The sequence below is a fragment of the Anguilla anguilla genome, chromosome 1, assembly GCF_013347855.1.
Source record: "Anguilla anguilla isolate fAngAng1 chromosome 1, fAngAng1.pri, whole genome shotgun sequence".
Lineage (NCBI taxonomy): Eukaryota > Metazoa > Chordata > Actinopteri > Anguilliformes > Anguillidae > Anguilla > Anguilla anguilla.
This window is the reverse complement of record NC_049201.1, coordinates 1,864,493-1,887,052: the sequence shown is the minus strand read 5'-3', so window position 1 is coordinate 1,887,052 and position 22,560 is coordinate 1,864,493. Positions and strand designations below refer to the sequence as shown.

At 49.1% G+C, this 22,560-nt stretch overlaps 3 protein-coding genes across 3 annotated transcripts; 2 read left to right on the top strand and 1 right to left on the bottom strand.

The window, feature by feature from the left end:
- mecr (mitochondrial trans-2-enoyl-CoA reductase) lies at positions 1 to 5,471 on the top strand. The gene is made up of 10 exons (XM_035414279.1): positions 1 to 342; positions 795 to 892; positions 1,016 to 1,147; positions 1,270 to 1,413; positions 1,782 to 1,884; positions 2,683 to 2,785; positions 3,382 to 3,455; positions 3,749 to 3,809; positions 4,155 to 4,227; positions 4,876 to 5,471. The coding sequence occupies exons 1-10, from the start codon at positions 125 to 127 to the stop codon at positions 5,037 to 5,039; spliced, it is 1,170 nt and encodes a 389-aa protein (XP_035270170.1). The 5' UTR covers positions 1 to 124; the 3' UTR covers positions 5,040 to 5,471.
- Positions 5,472 to 6,451: 980 nt separating this feature from the next.
- smpdl3b (sphingomyelin phosphodiesterase acid like 3B) lies at positions 6,452 to 13,171 on the bottom strand. The gene is made up of 8 exons (XM_035414139.1): positions 12,476 to 13,171; positions 11,851 to 12,064; positions 11,388 to 11,485; positions 11,090 to 11,233; positions 10,749 to 10,918; positions 8,641 to 8,821; positions 8,352 to 8,485; positions 6,452 to 6,971 (listed from the first exon to the last, which is right to left on the bottom strand). The coding sequence occupies exons 1-8, from the start codon at positions 12,543 to 12,545 to the stop codon at positions 6,603 to 6,605; spliced, it is 1,380 nt and encodes a 459-aa protein (XP_035270030.1). The 5' UTR covers positions 12,546 to 13,171; the 3' UTR covers positions 6,452 to 6,602.
- Positions 13,172 to 13,988: 817 nt separating this feature from the next.
- rpa2 (replication protein A2) lies at positions 13,989 to 22,520 on the top strand. Its single transcript, XM_035382463.1, has 9 exons — positions 13,989 to 14,173; positions 14,924 to 15,015; positions 15,390 to 15,491; positions 16,526 to 16,639; positions 18,594 to 18,668; positions 19,000 to 19,116; positions 20,011 to 20,136; positions 20,519 to 20,613; positions 22,000 to 22,520. The coding sequence occupies exons 1-9, from the start codon at positions 14,161 to 14,163 to the stop codon at positions 22,085 to 22,087; spliced, it is 822 nt and encodes a 273-aa protein (XP_035238354.1). The 5' UTR covers positions 13,989 to 14,160; the 3' UTR covers positions 22,088 to 22,520.
- The last annotated feature ends 40 nt before the right edge of the window (positions 22,521 to 22,560 follow it).

Here is a 22,560-nt window from a genome sequence, read left to right as displayed (position 1 = left end):
CTCTTCTATTTGTAGACTTACGGTAAACATGGCAGCTCCCAGCTCGCGCTGAGACAACAGCTCAGACGTTACTGATAATCGTTTAGCGTTCAAGGGGAATGACCCTCAAACCAATTTATTGAAAATGGACCTTCCACGCCACGTAGGGCTGCTGGTCAAAAGAATTGGGGTGACAGGTGGCGCGCTGTGCAGAACGTTGGTCACGGCGTGTAGCGCGCGACGTTCGCCAGAACGGAGCTCCTGTAGACGGCCACTGACGGCGAGGTACTCGTCGGCCGCGTCGGTCTCTGCCTGCAGGGCGCTTCTCTACAGGAACCATGGAGATCCAGCGCAAGTCGTTCAGTAAGTCTAGCAACCTCGGTTTTAATAAGAAGTGTCACGAGAGGCCATTAGTTTGGAGGCGGCGTCTTGCATGCTGCTTCTCGTTTGTGCACGCATTTACTTGGCGTCATTCTAATTTCCTCGGCAGGAGTCGCAATAACTGCTTCGCTTACAAACGTTGCACCTCTAACAAAGTTTTGACAACTGCCTCGCGGAGCCATAGCTGTTTCAATGTGCTGACGGCCACACGATGGCCATACACTGATAAGGCATGCCCCCTCCGAATATGTTGCATTAACGCTCACTGGTCTGGAAATGTTGTTAGCCAGATTTGGCACTGTTGCTCATACGAATCAGGTGGATGCACTTGTTTTTCCCCAAATTGTGAGCCTGGATAAGAGTGTTAAACTAATGTAATGCCACGCACTGCCGGATGCGAGGTGATAAGAATGTTATGTTGCGTCACTGCGCAGGTTGGAGAGTATGGAACTCCCCGCTTTGGATGAGAAGAGCGTGCTGGTGAAGATGATGGCGGCTCCCATTAACCCCTCTGACATCAACATGGTTCAAGGTGAACATCGGGGAGGAATATTCATGGAGATTCACAGACTGTTCGTATGTCTGGAAAATACTGTTCAGTAAACCGTAAAAATTAATTAAATGACTGACAGTGTTCCTCTCCCGCCGTGCACAGGAACTTATGCTATATTACCGGATCTCCCCGCAGTGGGCGGGAATGAAGGGGTGGGTGTGGTCCTGGAGGTTGGGAGTCAGGTGACCACCCTGAGAGCTGGTGATTGGATAATTCCAAGGAACGCTGGACTTGGTAAGTTACTTCTTTGTAGTATCCTGTAATTTTTTTTATGTTCAAGAAAATATTTGCGTATTATTGAGCTTCTGTCCCGCCTCTGATAGAGTTTTTTTTTTTTTCTTTTTTTTTTTGGACAGGCACGTGGCGGACGGCCGCAGTGTTTGGTGAAGAGGTCCTGACCCCAGTGCCCAATGACATCCCGCTGATGTCCGCTGCCACGCTGGGGGTGAACCCCTGCACCGCCTTCAGAATGCTATCTGACTTCGAGGCCCTAAAACCAGGTAACCCCCGAAACTAACATGGGGAGCCACTGGGGACTAGAACTTTAGAATGTAGGTTCAGCGGTACAAAATAAGTTCTGGAAGATCAGAGGTTAGGGCTATAATAATACATAATGAGAATAGGCCATTCAACTCATCTAGGACATAAGAAAATACAAACACATATCTAGAATATTGATCATCATTTTGGTTGCCTGAATGTGCAAATTCAAGCTGTTCTGTGCTTTTAAGATGCTATCGCTGTGTTTTGGCTTATGGGCCAGAAGCTGGGCAGGATGGGATTGTGTTGTTGTTAAATAAATCCCTTGGAGAGCAGGTGCGTCAGATCGCTCTGTGCTCACCTGCCCTCTCCTCTCACCTGTGCACAGGTGACTCTGTGATCCAGAACGCAGCTAACAGCGGCGTTGGCCAGGCGGTCATCCAGATCGCAGCGGCACGAGGCGTCCACACCATCAACGTGGTCCGAGACAGGTATCAGAACCATCACCATGGTCCGAGACAGGTATCAGAACCATCAACGTGGTCCGAGACAGGTATCAGAACCATCAACGTGGTCCGAGACAGGTATCAGAACCATCACCATGGTCCGAGACAGGTATCAGAACCATCAACGTGGTCCGAGACAGGTATCAGAACCATCAACGTGGTCCGAGACAGGTATCAGAACCATCAACGTGGTCCGAGACAGGTATCAGAACCATCAACGTGGTCCGAGACAGATATCAAAAACAACTCCGTGGTGTCCTTGTGCTGGTGATCAAGTGTATGCGTATTTATGCATGTATATAGATATATGTGCGCATGTATATATGGTGTGTATGTATGTGTCTGCATATACACGTATGTACATGTCCTGTATGTATATATATAAGCACACATTCTATATATATATATGCGTATGTCATGTATATAGGTGCATGTGTGCGTGTACATATGGTGTGTATACATGTGTATGTGTATATATATGCATGTATATAGATATATGTGTATGTGTATACATATGTATGCGTATACATGTGCATGCATATACATGCATGTATATAGATGTATATAGATACATGTGTGCGTGTACATATGGTGTGTATACATGTGTATATATATGCATGTATATAGATATATGTGTGTGTGTATATATATGGTGTGTATACATATGTATGCGTATACATGCATGTATATAGATGTATATAGATACATGTGTGCGTGTATATATGGTGTGTATGCGTGTACATATATGCGCGTGTGCTGTATGTGTTTACGCTCTCTCCACAGACCGGACCTGCAGCAGCTGACGGAGAACCTGCAGGCGCTGGGCGCTGGTCATGTGATCACGGAGGAGGCTCTGCGGAAGCCGCAGATGAAAGAGATCTTTAAGGTCCGTTGGGCGGGGGCGGGGGGTTGGGGCAGGGGTTGGGCGGGGGCGGGGGCAGGGGCGGGGGCATTTTTTAATGTTATTGGAGAGGTACCCTGGACAACACGTTCATCCGAGTTAGGCTATCTTTTTAAATTAACCTATCATATTTTGTTTATGAAGGAGAGTAGTTATTAATCTCCAGTTATTGGAATTTTATTTCTTTTTTTCTGGAGTAATTTTTACATCCAGGGATTTTGCATCATCCTACCTTTTTGGCTGGACCGCAGCGAATGTCTGTGACTGAGTCACTGAGTGGTGAAGTTACACCATTGGTCGGCCGGTTCGGTCCAGCCATATACTAGGTTTTGACCTGGTCTTGTTTCTTTAATTAATTGACCTGTTGACAATGGAACTGAAGATGCAAACACAACCACAGTCAGCGGTATTCGATCGCTTCATTTATTGAAAACGGCTCCTTAATCTGAGCCCAGACCAAAAATAACTGAAATCATCGGCGTTTGGGTTATAAAGGTTTTGGCCCTGGGGAGAAACGCAGTGATTGATATATTGTGTCAGGGGGGCATCAGTGTGGCTGTTTGTTTTACCCCTTTTTCCAGAAAGTTCCTCGACCAAAACTGGCCCTGAACGGAGTTGGCGGAAAGTCTGCTACAGAGCTGCTCCGCCACTTACAGTGAGTCCTGTCATCCAATCACGTTTACTGACAGCCGGAGGAGATTACCGTAACGTCTGGTGTATAAGTGCCACCCGCTCACAAGTCTGCACTCTGTTTGATTCTGTATCATTTGATGAGAGCTACTTGAGGCTCCACACTTGTGTCCTTATCATGGCACGAAGAATACTTAAATATGCACTTAAATGTGCAAAGAATCCTTTGTGTATGTGTGTGCGTGCGTGCGTGCGTGTATGTGTGTGTGTGCGTTCATACATGCATGTGCGTGATGAAAGCCTGTCATTCCTCCGCAGGGCTGGAGGGACGATGGTGACGTACGGGGGAATGGCAAAACAGCCCGTCACTGTGCCTGTGGTGAGTGGATCCTGCAACGCACAAACTCGCCACTAGGCGGAGTATAGCTGTCGATATGTCTCTCTCTCTCTGTCTGTCTCTTTTCCTGCCTCCCTCTCTCAAATCCTGATATTTTAGGGTTAGGATTTAAGACCTCTGGATTATACTAATTTTAAAACAGCCTCTCATTTCTGGCAGTTTACACTATTCTGAAACTCCCAGGAGCCTCAGGTGGTTCTGCAGCTGAAACAATAACCATTATGCTGCATTATCCTTACCTGGCTGCCTGCATTGACCTAGGTCAGACAGCTTGCATTTTTACTCAGGGGTGTAAATCCCCCCCAATCTGTCTCCCTTGCCCCCCAGAGCGCTCTGATCTTTAAGGACGTGAAGGTTCGGGGGTTCTGGGTGAGCCAGTGGAAGAGGGACCACGCCCAGGGTGAGTCCTGAGGGAAGAGCCGCGAAACTCCGAAAACCGCCGACCCAGGGAACGCAATCGGTTTGGCTCCTGGTTATATGTACAGGTGTCATTGAACACAAGGTCATGTGACCAGGCTGTGGCTGAGATGCAGTTCACTGCTAGGTCATGTGACCAGGCTGTGGCTGAGATGCAGTTCACTGCTAGGTCATGTGACCAGGCTGTGGCTGAGATGCAGTTCACTGCTAGGTCATGTGACCAGGCTGTGGCTGAGATGCAGTTCACTGCTAGGTCATGTGACCAGGCTGTAGCTGAGATGCAGTTCACTGCTAGGTCATGTGACCAGGCTGTGGCTGAGATGCAGTTCACTGCTAGGTCATGTGACCAGGCTGTGGCTGAGATGCAGTTCACTGCTAGGTCATGTGACCAGGCTGTGGCTGAGATACAGCTCATTACTAGGTCATGTGACCAGGCTGTGGCTGAGATGCAGTGCCTTCCCTGGTCATGTGACCAGGCTGTGGCTGAGATGCAGTTCACTCCTAGGTCATGTGACCAGGCTGTGGCTGAGATACAGGTCACTGCTAGGTCATGTGGCCAGGCTATGTCTAAGATGCAGTGCCGTCCCTGGTCATGTGACCAGGCTGTGTTGTTGTGGCCTGTGCTCCACAGACCGGGGGGCCCTGCAGGGGATGCTGGTCCAGCTTTGCGATCTGATCCGGGACGGGAAGCTGACAGCCCCAGCCTGCACCGAGGTCCCCCTCCAGGACCACGCCCGTGCCTTAGGGAACGCCATGAAGCCCTTTCTCTCCAGCAAACAGGTCCTGGTCATGTGACATCATGGGGGCCAATAGCGGCAGCCCAGCATCAGGGTTGATTTTCACTAAGTAAATACAGGAAATTGAAAATCAGTAGATTAAATTGCAAAAAATGCTCACTGAACATGATGGCCATTTGTTTTCAATTCCGTGAATTGAGTTTAATTTGAAATTCAGTCTATTTGTTGAAAAATCCTCAATCGTCATAACACAAATGCTCACAGTGCTTTACAGCGATGAGTGGGAACTCACCTCACCCACCACCAATGTGTAGCGCCCACCTGGGTGATGCACGGCAGCCATTTTGCGCCAGTACGCTCAGCGCACACATTAGCCGAGGCGGAGAGGGAGAGAGCTGTTCCCCCGATCGCGCATCGCACGTGATTCTGCCCTTTACTGTTATCTCAGCCCCTGTGCTTCGGGCGAATAAAGACATTATCTTTCACCAAACCGTGGCAGTGGACTCAATTATGGCAGGGAAAATTGTTTATTATGTTTATTAACAACGTTTATGACCCATGTGGATATAGGACTGTAAGTTGAAACAGGTGTGGCACAGCTAGGAGATGGGTCTGTCAGTTTGGGCTTTCCGTCATCTCCTGAATATTATTTGGGCCATCGCATTTCCAGTAGTGTTATCAGCGTAAGTGCTGTGCTCAGAGCTTGTATCACAGTTCGCTGAGTTTATTAAAAAATAGAAGGAAAGATCACGAGCCCCTTACGCAAGCCAATGCCCCGTTTATTGGCTCATGAAAAACATGAGTCAAAGCCACAGACCCTTTCACAAGGAAAACGGTTCACACAACGCTGCAGAAAAATTATTTTACAGAGAAACTTGTTAAATCAAAGGTCGACTTCTTTTTTGTGTAAAAATGTAGGTTTTTTTTTATAAGTGCCCCTGACTTTTAACAAGTTGGAATTGTGGTTAAGTCATGTGATGGATTCCAGTATAGAGATTCTTCCTTCTTTCTTCGACTACACTGTATACAGTGGTGATTAGCAGAAGGCAGAAATGGTAAAAAAAAAAAAAAAAAAAAAAACAGATTATACGTTTTCAACACCATTGAATATGAAAAACAAAGCATCTTTCAAAAACCACAGCTTCATCAATTCTCTTTACAGACTCTTGTATCACATTGACAGAATAAAGATATTCAGCTGTAGGGAAGCAAGAATATAATATTACTTCACAGACGGACAAAATTATTAAGAAGATCATCATCAAAAATATATCTCAAGTGTACCTTTAGATATAACAACATAGTCCAACTCCAACTTATCACCCCATTCAGGCAGTTTCCTACTTCGGGTAGAGCAGGGATCTCCAACTCTAGTCCTGGAGGTCTGCAGGATGTTATGGTTTCCCTGAAATCAGTAGTTTACCAGTCTATGTTTTCGAAACAAGGCGTATGGACACTGAACCAGCGAGTTAAAATAACCGTGTAAACGAGTGACTTAAATAACCACATAAGAGCCTAAATTAAAAAAAAAAAAAAAAAAAACGCCAGCAGACACTGTGGCCCCTTCCAGGACTGAAGTTTGAGATCACCGATCTCAAGGGGGGAGGCGGGGGAGGCGGGGTCAGTAGGAGGCCAGGAGCAGGCTGAAGGCCGCCAATAGGAGGAGAGGCGTCATCGGGGCGTGGCTCAGGGCCGCCGCCCCCTCCCTCTCCAGGCAGCGCTCGTACCTGTCGAAGTCGACCTCGCGGATGGCGCAGACGTGGTCGGCCCGGCAGGCGGCGTCGCAGGCGGACAGGTCGTAGCTGACCGAGTTGTAGTCGTAGTAGCGCTGCAGGTGGCAGCGGTCGGCCGCCACGCGGCCCAGCACGCGGTGCATGGAGGACGGCGAGGCGTCGGGCACCTGGAAGGCCTCGCTCAGGCGGTACTCCTTCTCCCAGCGCCCCCGGGCCGCGTTCGCCCGCGTCAGGTTCAGGTAGTACGTCACCATGTCCTGAGAGAGAGAGAGAGAGAGAGAGAGAGAGCAGGTGACAAGGTGCACCCGGTTACCACAGGGTACAGCTCCAGGCATTATGGAGTTAAACAGGTGAAAAGATGCACCTGGTTACCACAGGTACAGCTCCAGGCATTATGGAGTTAAACAGGTGAAAAGATGCACCTGGTTACCACAGGGTACAGCTCTAGGCATTATGGAGTTAAACAGGTGAAAAGATGCACCTGGTTACCACAGGGTACAGCTCCAGGCATTATGGAGTTAAACAGGTGAAAAGATGCACCTGGTTACCACAGGGTACAGCTCCAGGCATTATGGAGTTAAACAGGTGAAAAGATGCACCTGGTTACCACAGGGTACAGCTCCAGGCATTATGGAGTTAAACAGGTGAAAAGGTGAACCAGGTTACAGGTGATACAGGTACAGCTCCAGGCATTACGGAGTTCAAACTGGTGAAAAGTTGGACCAGGTTGCAGGTGATACAGGTAGAGGTCCAGATATTATTTCACCATATTCTGGGACCAGGTGAAGGGGTGGGCCAGGTTACGGGTGATACAGGTAATGATCAAGGCATTATGTCAATCTGTCCGGGGACAACAGCTGAAAAGATGGACCAGGATACAGGTCATACTATTAGAGGTCCAGGCGTTGTCACCTTATCCTGGGACAGAACAGATGAAATGATGGACCAGGTTACAGGTGAGTGTTTGAAGAACCATTTAATAGCAACAGGAAAGTGTGGTACAAAGGTAGAGTCAAGTGTATAACAATACATTCTCTTTTATAGAGCAACTTGCATAAATGCACACAAAACAGGTTTAGGTAATGAGCAGAATCAATGCCAAATAATCTGTCACTACTGGCACAAGTACTCAGTACATAGACCTACAACTGGGAATTACTGTTTAACTCCATATGAATGCCCATAATTTTGAATGACATGTTGGATGTCAGGTGTCCACATACTTTTGGCCGTGTAGTGTATCAGGGTAAGAGATCTCCACTTCTCTTTTGCTGACGAAAGGACAGCACTGATATCTGTGGTCTAAAGTCCGTTAATACTGAGATGATATCACCAGCGGAGGTTACGCATGCTTTAGGAACACGCCCATTATAGCTGGCTCGCCTGACATAACCCAGCCCATTGGCTGGTGTACGGGGAATGTAAAAGGGAACTCGATACACAGCAAGACCAACAGGACGGTAGATCTCCAACAACAGGGTTTTGCAGCCCTGCTCTAGCTGTTGAATGAGGTGTGGCTTTGTTGGGTTTGGAGTGAAAACCTACAGGATTGTAGGTCTCCAGGAACAGGGTTTGGGTAGCCCTGCTCTACACCTGGTGAGCTGTTGCATGCCTTGACAAAAAAACGTTCTGCATACCTGGACAAGGAGCGTGGAGGTGTCATACTCGAAGACCCGAATTCCGGGGTTGTTGGCCCCATCGGTGACACCAGGTAGCGTAGTCTTCCAAGGGGTGACCCCTGGGGTCAGGAACATCACACTGGTGGGGGACCCTGTTCAGAAGAAAGGGGTGCAGGAAATGAAGGCCTTCAGGTCTTGGGGGAACGGTGCTAAATGTAGTGTAAGGGGTTTGAGGGTACAGTGCTAAATGTTACGTAAGCCTGTCTAGGATTATTGAGCTCAGGTTAAAGAGGAGCTCGGCAGGTACCGTTGGAGCTGTAGAACATGCGGAAGGAGTCGGTGTGGTGGTGGCCGAAGAACTGGCCAGCGATGACGCCGTGGTGCCGCTGGATCAGCTCCAGGTACCGCCGGTTGAAGTTGGACCGGAACCACGGCTTGTTCCTCTTCTTCTCAAAGAAGCCCGGCGGGACGTGGCCCACGATGTACACCTGACCACAGAGAAACCCGACAGGTAAGTACACAGCATGGTACACTAGTCCACAGAGAAACCCACAGGTAAGTGCACAGCATGGTACACTAGTCCACAGAGGAACCCACAGGTAAGTGCACAGCATGGTACACTAGTCCACAGAGGAACCCACAGGTAAGTGCACAGCATGGTACACCAGTCCACAGAGAAACCCACAGGTAAGTACACAGCATGGTACACCAGTCCACAGAGAAACCCACAGGTAAGTGCACAGCATGGTACACCAGTCCACAGAGAAACCCACAGGTAAGTGCACAGCATGGTACACTAGTCCACAGAGAAACCCACAGGTAAGTACACAGCATGGTACACCAGTCCACAGAGAAACCCACAGGTAAGTGCACAGCATGGTACACTAGTCCACAGAGAAACCCACAGGTAGGTGCACAGCACGAGGAGAAGGAGGTACGGATGCAATGGCCTGTGAGCTCTTTTATACTCCAGTCCCAAAAGAGTTAAGTATCCGAGTTTAATCCCAGTATTCCACTCCAGCTGTTTCCGTTCTCCTTCCAGTCAAAGCACAAATCTGCTAATGTGCCTCAGCCCTAAAAGCTGTACGTTTTAAGTACTCTTCAACACCCATCTGGACACCCCAAGAGGATTAACTCCCCGCTTTCCCTCTACCCCCTCAGCCCACCCTACCCCCTCACCCCTCTACCCCACCTTACCCCCTTACCCCTCTACACTTCCCTAACCCCTCACTCCTCTATCCCACCCTCCCCTCTGTACGGGTTCACTGATAACCTCAAAGAACTGCTTAACACTGGCATCAGACTTACCCCCAAGACCAGGGGTCTACAACCCTGATCCTGGAGAGCCACAGGGTCTGCTGGTTCTTGTTGTTACTCTACACTTAATTAATCAATTAGAGCGGTGATTACACAGTTAACTCACTTCACCTGGTTACTTGGGTCTGAACTGGGTGCTGAATTTACAGTGAAAATAAAAACCAGCAGAGCTTGTCGCTCTCTGGGACCAGGATTGCAGACCCCTACCCCGGACCCCTTTTTGCCCAATTCCTCCCTGGCCAGCCCACGGTCCTCATCCCCTCCATGACCTGGCCGACCACCTCGCCCCTCTCACCCATGTCTCCCCTCTGCACTGCCCCAGAACCTGCCACAACAACCCCCTAACCACCCACCACCCCCCACCCCCCACACCCCACCAAACCCCCCCCCCCCCCCCACCCCAAGGCTTGTTCCACAAGCACTGCTGATAGCGACCCTGGCAAAGATAGCGAATGTTGTGCCCAAGATCCCCGTTGCTATGGAGACTTCTGCCTGCACCAATAACGGGGGGGAATCCGCTGTTTATCACACGGCGGCGACCTTCCGCATTCCTGTTTCGATTAGAAATGGAGTCAAGAAGGTGTGTTCAACCCACATTGCCAACTTATCATCGAGTCTGATACCTATTTCTCGTCAACCACAATCTGTGTCACAGCCAATCTTTACGCACAATACACTCTAATTTAATTTTACAGTGCAGGGTTTTGTTTCCTCAACATTTTGTCTTTCTTCTTCGTATGCCATTCTGCTTTTTTTATGCCAGTTTCTTTCTGTTCTGTTATTCCAATGTCTGATGAAAGGCATGTTGAATTACATTTTGTATGAAGTGTGCTATAAAAATAAACCTGCCTTGCCTTGCTTTGTCATGCACAGATTATTTAAAAAAATGAATTCAGGTGCTGTAAATCCTTTTGGAAATGCCAGAAATTGGACTGGATTTTGAATAAATGGCTTGTCAGGTTATTTATTGTTCTTCGAAGAGGCAAAGTCTAAATTATGGGGAATAAGGATCAAGCTGGTCCAACAGAAATTGGATATGCAGTGTGTGCGTTTGAAGTCAAGTGCAGCCATTGGCCAACGTGGGGAGGGAGGCGGGACCTTCTCGTTGTTCCTGGCTGCAGAGGTTAGTATTTGATTGGCCCAGCTGAACTGTCCCGCCGGATCCTCCACGCTCTCTGTCAGTTTGTTCTGGTCGTAGTAGAGGTTGGTGTTGAGGACCAGAACCCTGTAGCCCGTTCGGTTCAGGAGTTCCTCCGTGTAGTAACCCCCTGAAGACAGAACAGGGTGAGCACCGGCTCTCTCCAGGTCAGTTAAACTCATTTCAGTTCATTTCAACGCAATTCAGTCCACACTGATTACATTTAGTCCAGTTCAATGCAGGACCTCATGCTCTAAGGCTTACCTGTCCTGAGCATGTGGACCCCGGCTCTAAGGCCTACCTGTCCTAAAGGTGAGTCGTGATTCTGGCTCCAGCCAGTCCTGCCACAGCTGGGCTGTCCGCGCATAGATGTTGTTCTGTTCCGGGGGAAGCTGGCTCTTAGGGTGGTAGTCATGGTTACCCAACGCAGAGTACACTTTGGTACCTTTAAGAAATACACATGGCCGGTGAGTTTAGAAGCCAATGTTGAACCATGCAAGTGTGTTTAGGTGTGACTACTGTAAAATACAGGTAATGCAATGGTGGTAGCCCACTCCTCACGTGACAAATGAACCCCTGGATCACCTGGCTAAATGTACCTGGAAACACGAGCTTTATGATGTGGGTGAGGTTTCCGATGATGGAGAGCACCTCCTCTTCGCTTAGCTGCTCGTTAGGCACGTGAGGCGTGTCATCACTGTGAAAGAGGGGAAACCGCGCTTGTTTGAGCATGCGCTAATTTTAAAGCAACAGCTGAGCTCACTCAGCACAGTGAAATTAGGAATATAAGCGCGTCACGTGCAGTGACGGAAATGTGTACGCGGTGTATTTTTAATATTCAAATTATAAATTGGTCCTAGGACTCCATTTTCGTCGAAATGAAAATACGGTGCCCACTACTTTAAAAATATTAAGCGTAGGCTCGAGGAATGCCTTTCGTTTAACTTTGATATCATAGCTAGGCTATTTCACTCTTCCAGTTTAAATCGCCCAACTGACGTTTTCCGTTAGCCAATTGCTTTGCTTCCATTAGAGTTCATTTCATAAACGGTGTTCAGATACCCGGTCCAAACGATGAAGTCCGGGTCTGGCAGAATGTCTTTCATGGCATATATGGACGAGTTGATGAGGTCCCATGGCGAGTCGCAGAGGTAATCCCCAAACTTCCCAGCGTTGGGTACGGGCCGCGCGCCGTTCGATGCGCACACCTGCTCTGGGTTGTCAGTCACCTTGTAGGTTGGGTCCCAGTGCAGGTCGGTGATGTGCCAGAAATTACCTGGGGAACAGAAACTTGCCTTCAACATCTGCTACGCCGTGATACCCGTTCGATCAGTGAAAAGACGCACGCTGTCTGATTATTCTGTAGAAAAATGTCAAATCGCAGATGAGTGACAAGTTGCAGTAACTTATGGACATCCTTAAATTATAGTTTAATTTCACAGAAGCCTATCGACCATAAAGTTTTTTTTTTTTTTTTTTTTTAATCCTTGAGGATTTTAACGCAATAACGAAATAATTTGATAGTTTCGTCTCCGAAACATCAAGTTACGCCAACAGGCTATAGCACAGCGACGCTACTTTATACAGACTATTTTCATTAACTTCTAAGCTAACTTTGAACACACGCGATTCCAAATGTGTGATCCTTTATTTTGCACTTGACTGAAAAAAACGGACTAAAACTCACCTAAGGACGCCAAACTCTGGCTGCAGGAGAAGATAAAACACAGGACGTGGCTTGTCCTAATAGCAAACATTCTGCTTCAGTCTGTGAGAGGGAGTGATGCCAAAAAAAAGGTCACACCGCTATCTATTCTGGAGCTCTGGCCGTATAATGGCTATAAATATGAGATATGCCCGCGACGATCCGTGGATGCCTGCAACTTTGGTGCGTCATTGCTCTATTTTGAGAGTTTTTACGCGAGTTTTGAATTAGCCATTAAGTTTTACCCGAAGCAAATAAATGTAACTTTTAATTTACCTGCCACTGGTATTTTTTCACGAGTTGGACAAGAACACCGGAAGATCATACAAGTTTAATATTTAAACATCTATAAAATAATAAAAAAGTATAGGCCTGTTATCCACGGATCGTTACCGGCAATGGTTAACCACATCAGTGGCGATGTGATGACGACCTTTGTATTTAGTTGTCAGGCTATCACCGGATACGTTGGTATAACATTGCAATAACAAATACATATTCTTTATTCAAGGAACGTTGAAAACTGAAAAAACAGCTGTTTCTTTAAAATAAACAATTAGCCATTTATTCATACAGCTGAAGCAAACGGAGGCCAGTACTGGCAACATCTTTGGGCGTGCAAAGCCTAGACCACAGAGAACAATTATATGTTCAGATTTCCCTTTAGCATTAATGAGTTTACAATCATTCAGCTGTCGCAATAGACAAGATCTTCTACATGAAATATTAATGAATTTATTCAGAACCCAGTGATAGTGGTTCGCTGTTAAATTTGTATGGATACCTATTCACGAAGGAGTACTTGGCAATGAGAGGGTACTAGATATGTGTGCTATACAGACTTTAAAGTTGGGTGAAATACAGATTGAGGAAGGTATTAGTAAGACGAGAGCTCAATGGTTAATTAGAAGTCACTTAAAAAAGAGATGGCAGGATAGAGAAAGGAAGAGTTAACATTTATTTGCCGTTAACCCACTGGTTGGGAGTACAAGGGTTGTAGGGGTAGGCAGGAAAGTGAAGCATGTTATACTGGAGATTAAGACTTGGTCACACAATAGCACATTGCATATTACAAAGAAGCACGATTCAGGTAGGTGTGATCTTTGTGGAGATTTAGAAACTGTTTTCCATTTTCATTAATGATTGTAGCAAATATAGCTGGGAAATATGAATATTGAATACAGGTCTGTAAGAGATAGGAGATGGGGGAAGAAAATTATTTTTAAAATCTACGGGGGACGGAAGCATGCAATTTCACATACAATACAAAATTATTATAATAATAATTATTATTATATATATATTTTTAGTCTCAAGTAGTCTCAGTTCACACTCCAGATCAGTGGGTGACGATAATGCACCCTTTGCTGTGTTACCTGCCGTTAAACGAAACTGAAGAAGAAGAAACGAACCCATTGCACAAGAAGAAGAATGTACGAGGTTTTATTGGCTAAATTCCCACAGCATCAAGGGTTCTGATTTGTCGGTGAAGTTCGCGGCAAAAGGTGGTTTGAAACGCATGCGCTGTCTCAGTTTTGCAGCGCGGGTAATAAGGAATAGCTAGGTCGTGTAGGTGTTGTATCAAAACTTAGCGCGATACAGCGAATTTATTTACAAGTGCAAACTCATTTTATTGCCTTAAATATTCATATCAAGTTTAAAGTATCATGTGGAACCAAGGTGAGTCAACACGGCCTTGCGCATGTTTGCTTTGTTATTTGCTACCTAGCCAGCTAATTGGTGATGATAGCTACATATTGACGCACTAGCTAAGCTATATAACGACCTTTAACTATTTAAATGTAGAACTGTTTTTCTTTTATTTTAGTTAATTCCTAACAGTGTCACCCAGCCAGCTATCATCATGATATTCCTTTTATGGTAACGTAGCTAAAGTTAGTTCGCTAATCTAGCAACGACGTTAGCCTGAATATGCGCTGACTTGCCAACCATTGTGCCACGGTCTTTCAATTGTGTTACGATAGCTTAGGAAGTAACTTCTAAACAGGCAGCGTCTTTGCTAGCTTGTTTGTCAGTTTATTTTGTGTTAGTTATTTTCTAACGTTAGTTAGCTGAAAATATTGGTCTTGTAGTTGCCTTATATCCTTTAATTTCATAATGTTAGCTAGCTCGAGACGCCACTTAAATTGTCTGTGCTTTCTAATATAACAGCAACTGGGGACGTCTTGATTCTGTTGAGCTCAGTTACAGCAGCCCAATTTGGCGTTGCTAGCAATTCATTTTGGTGACAAGGTGTGCTTGTAGTTTTTTTATTTTCGGGTGTGAAGCATGCTAGCCAGACAGACAAGTGAAGTGAAGTTGCGTTACCAGTGCAGTCAATCCGATATCTAACGTACCCGGTGCTGTTGACAGTATCTGTGACGTCAGATTGCTTGCGTGGACATGTTTAACCTGCGCGTGTCTCCCCAGGTGGATACAGCGAGCCGAGCCTGGGCGGGTACACCCAGTCGCCGGGTGGGTTCGCCTCTCCCTCCGCTTCGCAGGGGGGAGAGAAAAAAGGAGTAAGTGCGCCATTAGTCCTCATAAATGTGCAGCAGTGGTGAACTGGCATACTAGTGCATAATCATGTTTATTCATTTTGTTCTTTTTAACCTACTGCAAGGTGGAACTATTGTTTTGACTTGTGGATATCAACCCTGACCGCGAGGTGGGGGTGTGGGGACGGGGAGGTGGGGGTGTGGGGACCGGGAGGCGGGGTTTGGGGACCGGGAGGCGGGGGTGTGGGGACGGGGAGGCGGGGGTGTGGGGACCGGGAGGCGTGGTAAATGCGCCCTGGCTGAACGGACCGCGTGTGTGTGTTTGTGTGTTTGTGTGTGTGTGTGTTTGTGTTTTTTGGGTGTGTGTGTGTGTGTGTGTTTTTTCCCGCTCGTCGCAGAGGATGCGCGCGCAGCAGATCATCCCCTGCTCAGTCTCACAGCTGCTGTCCTCCAGGCAGGCCGAGGACGTCTTCAGAGTCGGGGACGTGGAGATCGCACAGGTGGGTGGAGCGGGTGGGTGGAGATCGCACAGGTGGGTGGAGGTGGAGCTGGTGGGTAGAGATTGGACTGGTGGGTGGAGGTGGAGCGGGTGGGTGGAGATCGCACAGGTGGGTGGAGGTGGAGTGGGTGGGTGGAGATCGCACAGGTGGGTGGAGGTGGAGCGGGTGGGTGGAGATCGCACAGGTGGGTGGAGGTGGAGCTGGTGGGTAGAGATTGGACTGGTGGGTGGAGGTGGAGCGGGTGGGTGGAGATCGCACAGGTGGGTGGAGGTGGAGCGGGTGGGTGGAGATCGCACAGTTGGGTGTAGTGAACGGCAACATTCATCCCAAAGGCTATCTTTGCCCTCGTTCCGCTACCACGGTCTCAGCCGTTGGACATACTACTGTTTCCGTAACGAGGCTGGTGGCTGCCTTGGTTCTCTTGGGTACTGTAGTTTAAATCTGCGCTTGGAATGTCTACATGGCACCTTAAGTGTGACCACTGATCAAGCAAACTGGGCATCTGTCAGTTTTCCCTATGATGCAAGCCAGTTACTGCATGGGAAACGGCAGAATGGCCTTGGAGTTGTCTATGAGTATGGCTCCCTCTGGTGGCTTTGGGATGTATTGTTATGTTGTATTTTGTATATGATGTCATGAATGTTGTCTGTAAACTTTATGGATGTAATTTAATGTTAAGAATTTTTCCCGTTAATGTGTTAAGTGTTCACCATCACTTTATATAAAGGATGTGAAAGTTTGGTTTGGAGCTTATGTGTGTGTTTGTGGGTGTGGGCGGAGTGGGGGGGGGGGGGGGGGGGGGGGGTCTGAAATAGGGTGAGGAAAAAAACTCATTCTACCACAGGCTGCCAGATATAATCATCCACTCAAATCTGATTGGCTACACAGTCCTTTGGTTTACCACCTCCTGAGATTCCCCAAAACAGAGTTGTCTCTGCACACAACCCCCTCTTACCTGGGTGGGCTAACAGGAAGTGAGTGGTGTGAGTGCATGCTCACAGGAAGTGAGCAGATGTGTGTCTGTTTTACTGCAGATCACCCTGCTGGGGATAGTCAGGGCCACAGAGAAGTCCGTCACCAACGTCCAGTACAAAGTGGACGACATGACTGGCCCTCCTGTGTCGGTTAAGCAGTGGGTGGACGGGGAGGTGAGTGCACGTCACATGACCTGTCACATGACCCAGATCGACCAATGACCAGGTGAGAACTGAAGGAGCGTCCAGTGATGAAAGAGGCCCCGCACTGGGTGAGGTTTCTTTTTTATAGATCAGGTGAATGAGGGAGGGAAAGATGTGACTTCAGTTTTTGGTAGGAGCCCTTGGTATCCCATCAGCCTGTTCTCCAGTGTTTCTCAACATGCAAAAGTGCTTCATCGGACTCAAACTCCAGTCCTAGGGGGCCGCAGTGTCTGCAGGTTTAATTCCAGTCCCAGAGGGGGCACAGTGGCTGCAGGTTTAACTCCAGTCCTGGAGGAGGCACAGTGGCTGCAGGTTTAACTCCAGTCCTGGAGGAGGCACAGTGGCTGCAGGTTTAACTCCAGTCCTGGAGGAGGCCCAGTGGCTGCAGGTTTAACTCCAGTCCTGGAGGAGGCCCAGTGGCTGCAGGTTTAACTCCAGTCCTGGAGGACCGCAGCATCCACAGGCTGCCTGCCTGCTTTCTGAATATCAATGATGAGAAAATGGATGGGCCAGAAGACCAGTGCTGCTGAAGACCAGAAGACGAGTCTTCAGTGCCGCCGGTCTTCTGGTTTCTCTGAGTGCGTTTCGGGCGTAGTCATGTGAGCGTGCACTCTCCCGGCTCGGTGAAAAGGAAGTGGTTTTCACAGCAATTTCTCACAGCTGTCCAGCGAGCCAATCTCCGGCTGATAGGCGCTGAAGTGGAGCGCTGGCGACCGCAGAACGGTGGGGGGGGGGGGGGGTAGGAGGGGGGTTTGCGAGTGCGAGCACAGGGGCTCAGGCGAGCGGTGAGGGATTGTACGAGGCGGGTCGCAGGACTTCTTCTTTGCAGTCTTACTGTGGGTACGTGCATTACTCACTGTGGCTTTGGTTCCTCTTGAGCTATATTAAGATGCTCTTGCGCTCGTGTTGCGCAAGTCGGTCTGGAGGAACTCGCTCGCAGTGAACTTCGCAGGGAAGCAGAACCGTGTCCACCCCCATGTCAGGCTAAAGACCCCGCCCCTCTGCCCTGACCACGGCTGCCCTGCCTCTCTCCCAGTCTGCCCCCCTGCTGCGTTTCCTCCTGGGAAGGCTGTGTAAAGATGAGTTGTCTGTCTAGTAAGGCTGCCGGTTTTCTCATAAAATCTAATTCAGGTCTGCGGGATACATTCAAATTTGACCTGAATCAAATCCAAGCCTCATTCAGTGATGGTGCTTTGTCTTATATACTGACATTGCTCATGTGGTTTTAGGTGGGGGTGTGTTTGTACCGTTTTCTTTTTTTTCCCCACTGTGGGCTGTGCGTGGCAAACTGTGGTCACTCACTCACTCACTCACGGACGACCTGAGAGGGACGTTTGGTGGGACGCATGCGCAGGTGGTGCTTCGTTTAGTAGGACGCATGCGCAGGCGCATCTCCTAAAGTCACCACTTCGAACGACACAACCCTAACATGTTAGCGCTTCGCCTACTTTAGTTAACCTAGTTGGCGCGTACCACCGATACAGATGTATGGACACACAGAGAACAACAAATCATGTTACATAGGGTGAGGACATGCCATAGCTAGCCAGCTATATAGTTAGCCAAGTTTTACTCCTGACACTTTGTACAGGTGCGGCGTGGGTCTGGATGGTTTCGTACTTGTTTTTTTTTTTCTTTAACCCTTTGAAGAACCCTTTTTGGACTGTTTTTTTTTTTTTTCTTTCAAATTTAAAAAGTCAGTGTTCTAGAACTCCACTGCTTTCAATCGCCACTAGTGATTGTGACATCAGCGTTAGAATGTTCAGTTAAGAACATTCCAGTCACACATTTGTGACCTCATACCTTAAAGGGTTAACCGTCATGTTCTCAGGCTGGCTACTGGTCACACAGGCATGTGTATCTAGACTAACTCTTTGAAACGTTTAAACAGTCACCGTAACCTTTGACCTTTTGCGTCTTGCAGGACACCAGTGTGGAGAGCACGGTCTTCCCCCCCGGGACCTACGTCAAGGTCTTCGGCAACCTGCGGTCTTTCCAGGTGTGAGGAGGCCTCTTCTGACCTTCCGCTCGCTTTGCGCTTCCGTTTAGAGTGCAGTTATTACCCCTCGTTTGCTGGAGTGGAAGGGCTGGTGTGTTTCTAAGGAGGGAGATGGATTCAGAAATGTAAAATGAAATGATCTGTGTTTTTTAATTACAGTAAAAATGGTGAATGTGTGCTTTGCTTGGGGTGGGGGGAGCCTAAGCACTCTGCCTCACTGATTGGCAGCTCTTCTGTGAGGGGGGGTGGGGATTCCGTTTATTTTTGTTGTGGTTGGCCGTGGGTGGAGGAGATGCGATGGCTCAACACCGTGTGTCACTTCTTGTTGCAGAACCATAGGACTGTGGTGGCGTTCAACATCAGGCCAGTTGAGGACATGAATGAGATCACCTCGCACATGCTGGAGGTAGTGCGTGCTCACATGCTGCTCAGCAAGCCCACGAGCGCGGTGAGAGCCCTCCTCCTCCTCCTCCTCCTCTTCTTCCTCCTCCGCCGCCGCCCCCTCCTCCTCCCTCTCTCCATCTCCTCCTCTTCTTCCTCCTCCTCGTCTTTCTCCCTCCTTTTCCTCCTCGTCTTCCTCCTTCTCCTCCTCCTCTTCCTCCCTCCTGCTCCTTCTCCCCCCCTCCTCCTCTTCCTCCCTGTTCCTCTTCTTCCTCCCTCCTCCTCCTGTGTTACTGCAGGTGAGATGTGTTTGTTATTGGTGTAAGCTGCAGGTGAGGTGTGTGTGTGTGTGTGTGTGTGTGTGTGTTATTGGTGTTAGCTGCAGGTGAGGTGTGTGTGTGTTATTGGTGTAAGCTGCAGGTGGGGTGTGTGTGTGTGTGTGTGTGTTGTAAGCTGCAGGTGGGGTGTGTGTGTGTGTGTTAATGGTGTTAGCTGCAGGTGGGGTGGGTGGGTGGGTGTGTGTGTGTGTGTGTGGTAATGGTGTAAGCTGCAGGTGGGGTGTGTGTGTGTGTTGTAAGCTGCAGCTGATGGTGTTGTGTGTGTGTGTGTGTGTGTGTGTGTTGTAAGCTGCAGGTGGGGTGTGTGTGTGTGTTAATGGTGTTAGCTGCAGGTGGGGTGGGTGTGTGTGTGTGTGTGTGTGTGTTAATGGTGTAAGCTGCAGGTGGGGTGTGTGTGTGTTGTAAGCTGCAGCTGATGGTGTTGTGTGTGTGTGTGTGTGTTGTAAGCTGCAGCTGATGGTGTTGTGTGTGTGTGTGTGTGTTGTAAGCTGCAGCTGATGGTGTTGTGTGTGTGTGTGTGTGTGTGTGTGTGTGTTGTAAGCTGCAGCTGATGGTGTTGTGTGTGTGTGTGTGTGTTGTACGCTGCAGCTGATGGTGTTGTGTTGGCCCTCTCTTTGGCTCAGGTGAGTGGAGGGGGCATGAACGCCAGCATGATGCCCATGTCGCGCCCAGGCGTGGGTGGGATGGGCGGCGGGTATTCCGGTGCCAACGACATGTCGTCCAACGGGCTGAGCGCCACGCAGAACCAGGTGAGTTACCTGCGCCGCGTCGCCAAGGGCGACTCGTAACGCACCCGCCCATTCCCTGCAGTCCTCGGAGGTGTCTGTCATTGTGGGACTACAGCTCCCACAATGCACCAAGTCTCACCCAGAGTGCGGTTGGTTGATGAGATGGATCATGGGTGAGTCATGGGAATGGCCTGCTCTCATCAAACGCTCTGAGATTATTTGCAGGCTGGGCCAGTTTAGCTTGTCCCCCCATGGCAGTTGTATAGGAAGGCACTGTGGCCCAGAGCATCATGGGATATGATTTCAGTGGCGGCTGTAACCATGCCAACCCAGTAAAATATGATGGACGGATGAAGAGGATGTGCCGTGTGTTCACTCGTTCCCCCCCCCCCCGTCCCCGAAGGTGCTGAGCCTGATCCGGAGCTGTCCGGATGCTCAGGGCATCCACATACACGACCTGAAGCAGAAGCTGAGCGGCATGAGCATCGCCGTCATCAAGTGAGACCGCGTGTGGAGTGAGGAGTGAACCGCGTGTGGAGTGAGGAGTGAACCGCGTGTGGAGTGAAGAGTGAACCGCGTGTGGAGTGAAGAGTGAACCGCGTGTGGAGTGAAGAGTGAACCGCGTGTGGAGTGAAGAGTGAACCGCGTGTGGAGTGAAGAGTGAACCGCGTGAGGAGTGAGGAGTGAGCTGTGTGTGGAGTGTGAACTGCATGTGGAGTGCGTGTGGAGTGAGGAGTGGAGTGCGTGTGGAGTGAGGAGTGAACCGCGTGTGGAGTGCGTGTGGAGTGAGGAGTGGAGTGCGTGTGGAGTGAGGAGTGAACCGCGTGTGGAGTGCGTGTGGAGTGAGGAGTGAACTGCGTGTGGAGTGAGGAGTGAACTGCGTGTGGAGTGCGTGTGGAGTGAGGAGTGAACCGCGTGTGGAGTGAGGAGTGAACCGCGTGTGGAGTGAGGAGTGAGCTGCGTGTGGAGTGAGGAGTGAGCTGCGTGTGGAGTGAGGAGTGAGCTGCGTGTGGAGTGAGGAGTGAGCTGCGTGTGGAGTGAGGAGTGAACCTGCGTGTGGAGTGAGGAGTGAGCTGCGTGTGGAGTGAGGAGTGAACTGCGTGTGGAGTGAGGAGTGAACTGCGTGTGGAGTGAGGAGTGAACTGCATGTGGAGTGAGGAGTGAACTGCGTGTGGAGTGAGGAGTGAACCGCGTGTGGAGTGAGGAGTGAACCGCGTGTGGAGTGAGGAGTGAACCGCGTGTGGAGTGAGGAGTGAGCTGCGTGTGGAGTGAGGAGTGAGCTGCGTGTGGAGTGAGGAGTGAGCTGCGTGTGGAGTGAGGAGTGAGGAGTGAGCTGCGTGTGGAGTGAGGAGTGAACCTGCGTGTGGAGTGAGGAGTGAGCTGCGTGTGGAGTGAGGAGTGAACTGCGTGTGGAGTGAGGAGTGAACTGCGTGTGGAGTGAGGAGTGAACTGCGTGTGGAGTGAGGAGTGAACTGCATGTGGAGTGAGGAGTGAACTGCGTGTGGAGTGAGGAGTGAACTGCGTGTGGAGTGAGGAGTGAACTGCATGTGGAGTGAACTGCGTGTGGAGTGAGGAGTGAACTGCATGTGGAGTGAGGAGTGAACTGCGTGTGGAGTGAGGAGTGAACTGCGTGTGGAGTGAGGAGTGAACTGCGTGTGGAGTGAGGAGTGAACTGCATGTGGAGTGAGGAGTGAACTGCGTGTGGAGTGAGGAGTGAACCGCGTGTGGAGTGAGGAGTGAACCGCGTGTGGAGTGAGGAGTGAACTGCGCGTGGAGAGTGAATTGTGTGGAGTGTGCGGTGAAGTGTGAAGGTGTTGGCGGGCGTGTGCTCGTGAGGCCCCAGGCGGGCGTCGGCGTCTCACTCCGGTTGTGTTCCTGCTGCAGGCAAGCTGTGGAGTTCCTCTGCAACGAAGGACACGTCTTCTCCACCATCGACGAGGAACACTTCAGATCCACGGACAACAACGAGTAGAGACGGGACTACGTTTCCCACGATGCACCACCTCTGCTCAGCACTGCAGGTGTCTAATGCAGTGAAACGAACTCGGGGGGATTCTTGGCTGCGATGCTGAATTTGAGTGCACAGTCCCGTGTCACTTCTGTATCCTGTTAGATCTGCTGTGTCACTCGTAGAGGGGGAAGAGTGCTTCTGTCATTTCAGTTTTTCATATTTTCTCTTCCTCATTTCCAGTCTGAATCTAATAATTTATGTCATTTTATAAAGATGTGAGAGTGTCTTTGGCCTATGCCTGCTTCACAGTGTTTTGAAAAGGAAATGCTGTATAGTACGTGTGCATTTGTGAGGCTTTATTTGTTTGTTTTTTCCTGTGTACATTGCCTTTTTTTCGTTTTGACTGAGTACATGTAGTTCTTTTCTGAAATACAATACAACTGGTGACAAACTACTTTCACTACTTTTTTTTTATTGATTCCAAGTTAAATCTG

Coding starts and splice junctions, on each gene's coding strand:
- mecr (XM_035414279.1), top strand. CDS start 125: ATGGACCTTCCACGCCACGTAGGGCTGCTGGTCAAAAGAATTGGGGTG. Junction 1,414..1,781: donor CTTCGAGGCCCTAAAACCAG/GTAACCCCCGAA, acceptor ACCTGTGCACAG/GTGACTCTGTGATCCAGAAC. Junction 4,228..4,875: donor GAAGAGGGACCACGCCCAGG/GTGAGTCCTGAG, acceptor TGTGCTCCACAG/ACCGGGGGGCCCTGCAGGGG.
- smpdl3b (XM_035414139.1), bottom strand. CDS start 12,545: ATGTTTGCTATTAGGACAAGCCACGTCCTGTGTTTTATCTTCTCCTGC. Junction 11,234..11,387: donor CATAAAGCTCGTGTTTCCAG/GTACATTTAGCC, acceptor TATTTCTTAAAG/GTACCAAAGTGTACTCTGCG. Junction 8,486..8,640: donor CATGTTCTACAGCTCCAACG/GTACCTGCCGAG, acceptor TCTTCTGAACAG/GGTCCCCCACCAGTGTGATG.
- rpa2 (XM_035382463.1), top strand. Junction 19,117..20,010: donor TCAGCAAGCCCACGAGCGCG/GTGAGAGCCCTC, acceptor TCTTTGGCTCAG/GTGAGTGGAGGGGGCATGAA. Junction 20,614..21,999: donor ATGAGCATCGCCGTCATCAA/GTGAGACCGCGT, acceptor TTCCTGCTGCAG/GCAAGCTGTGGAGTTCCTCT.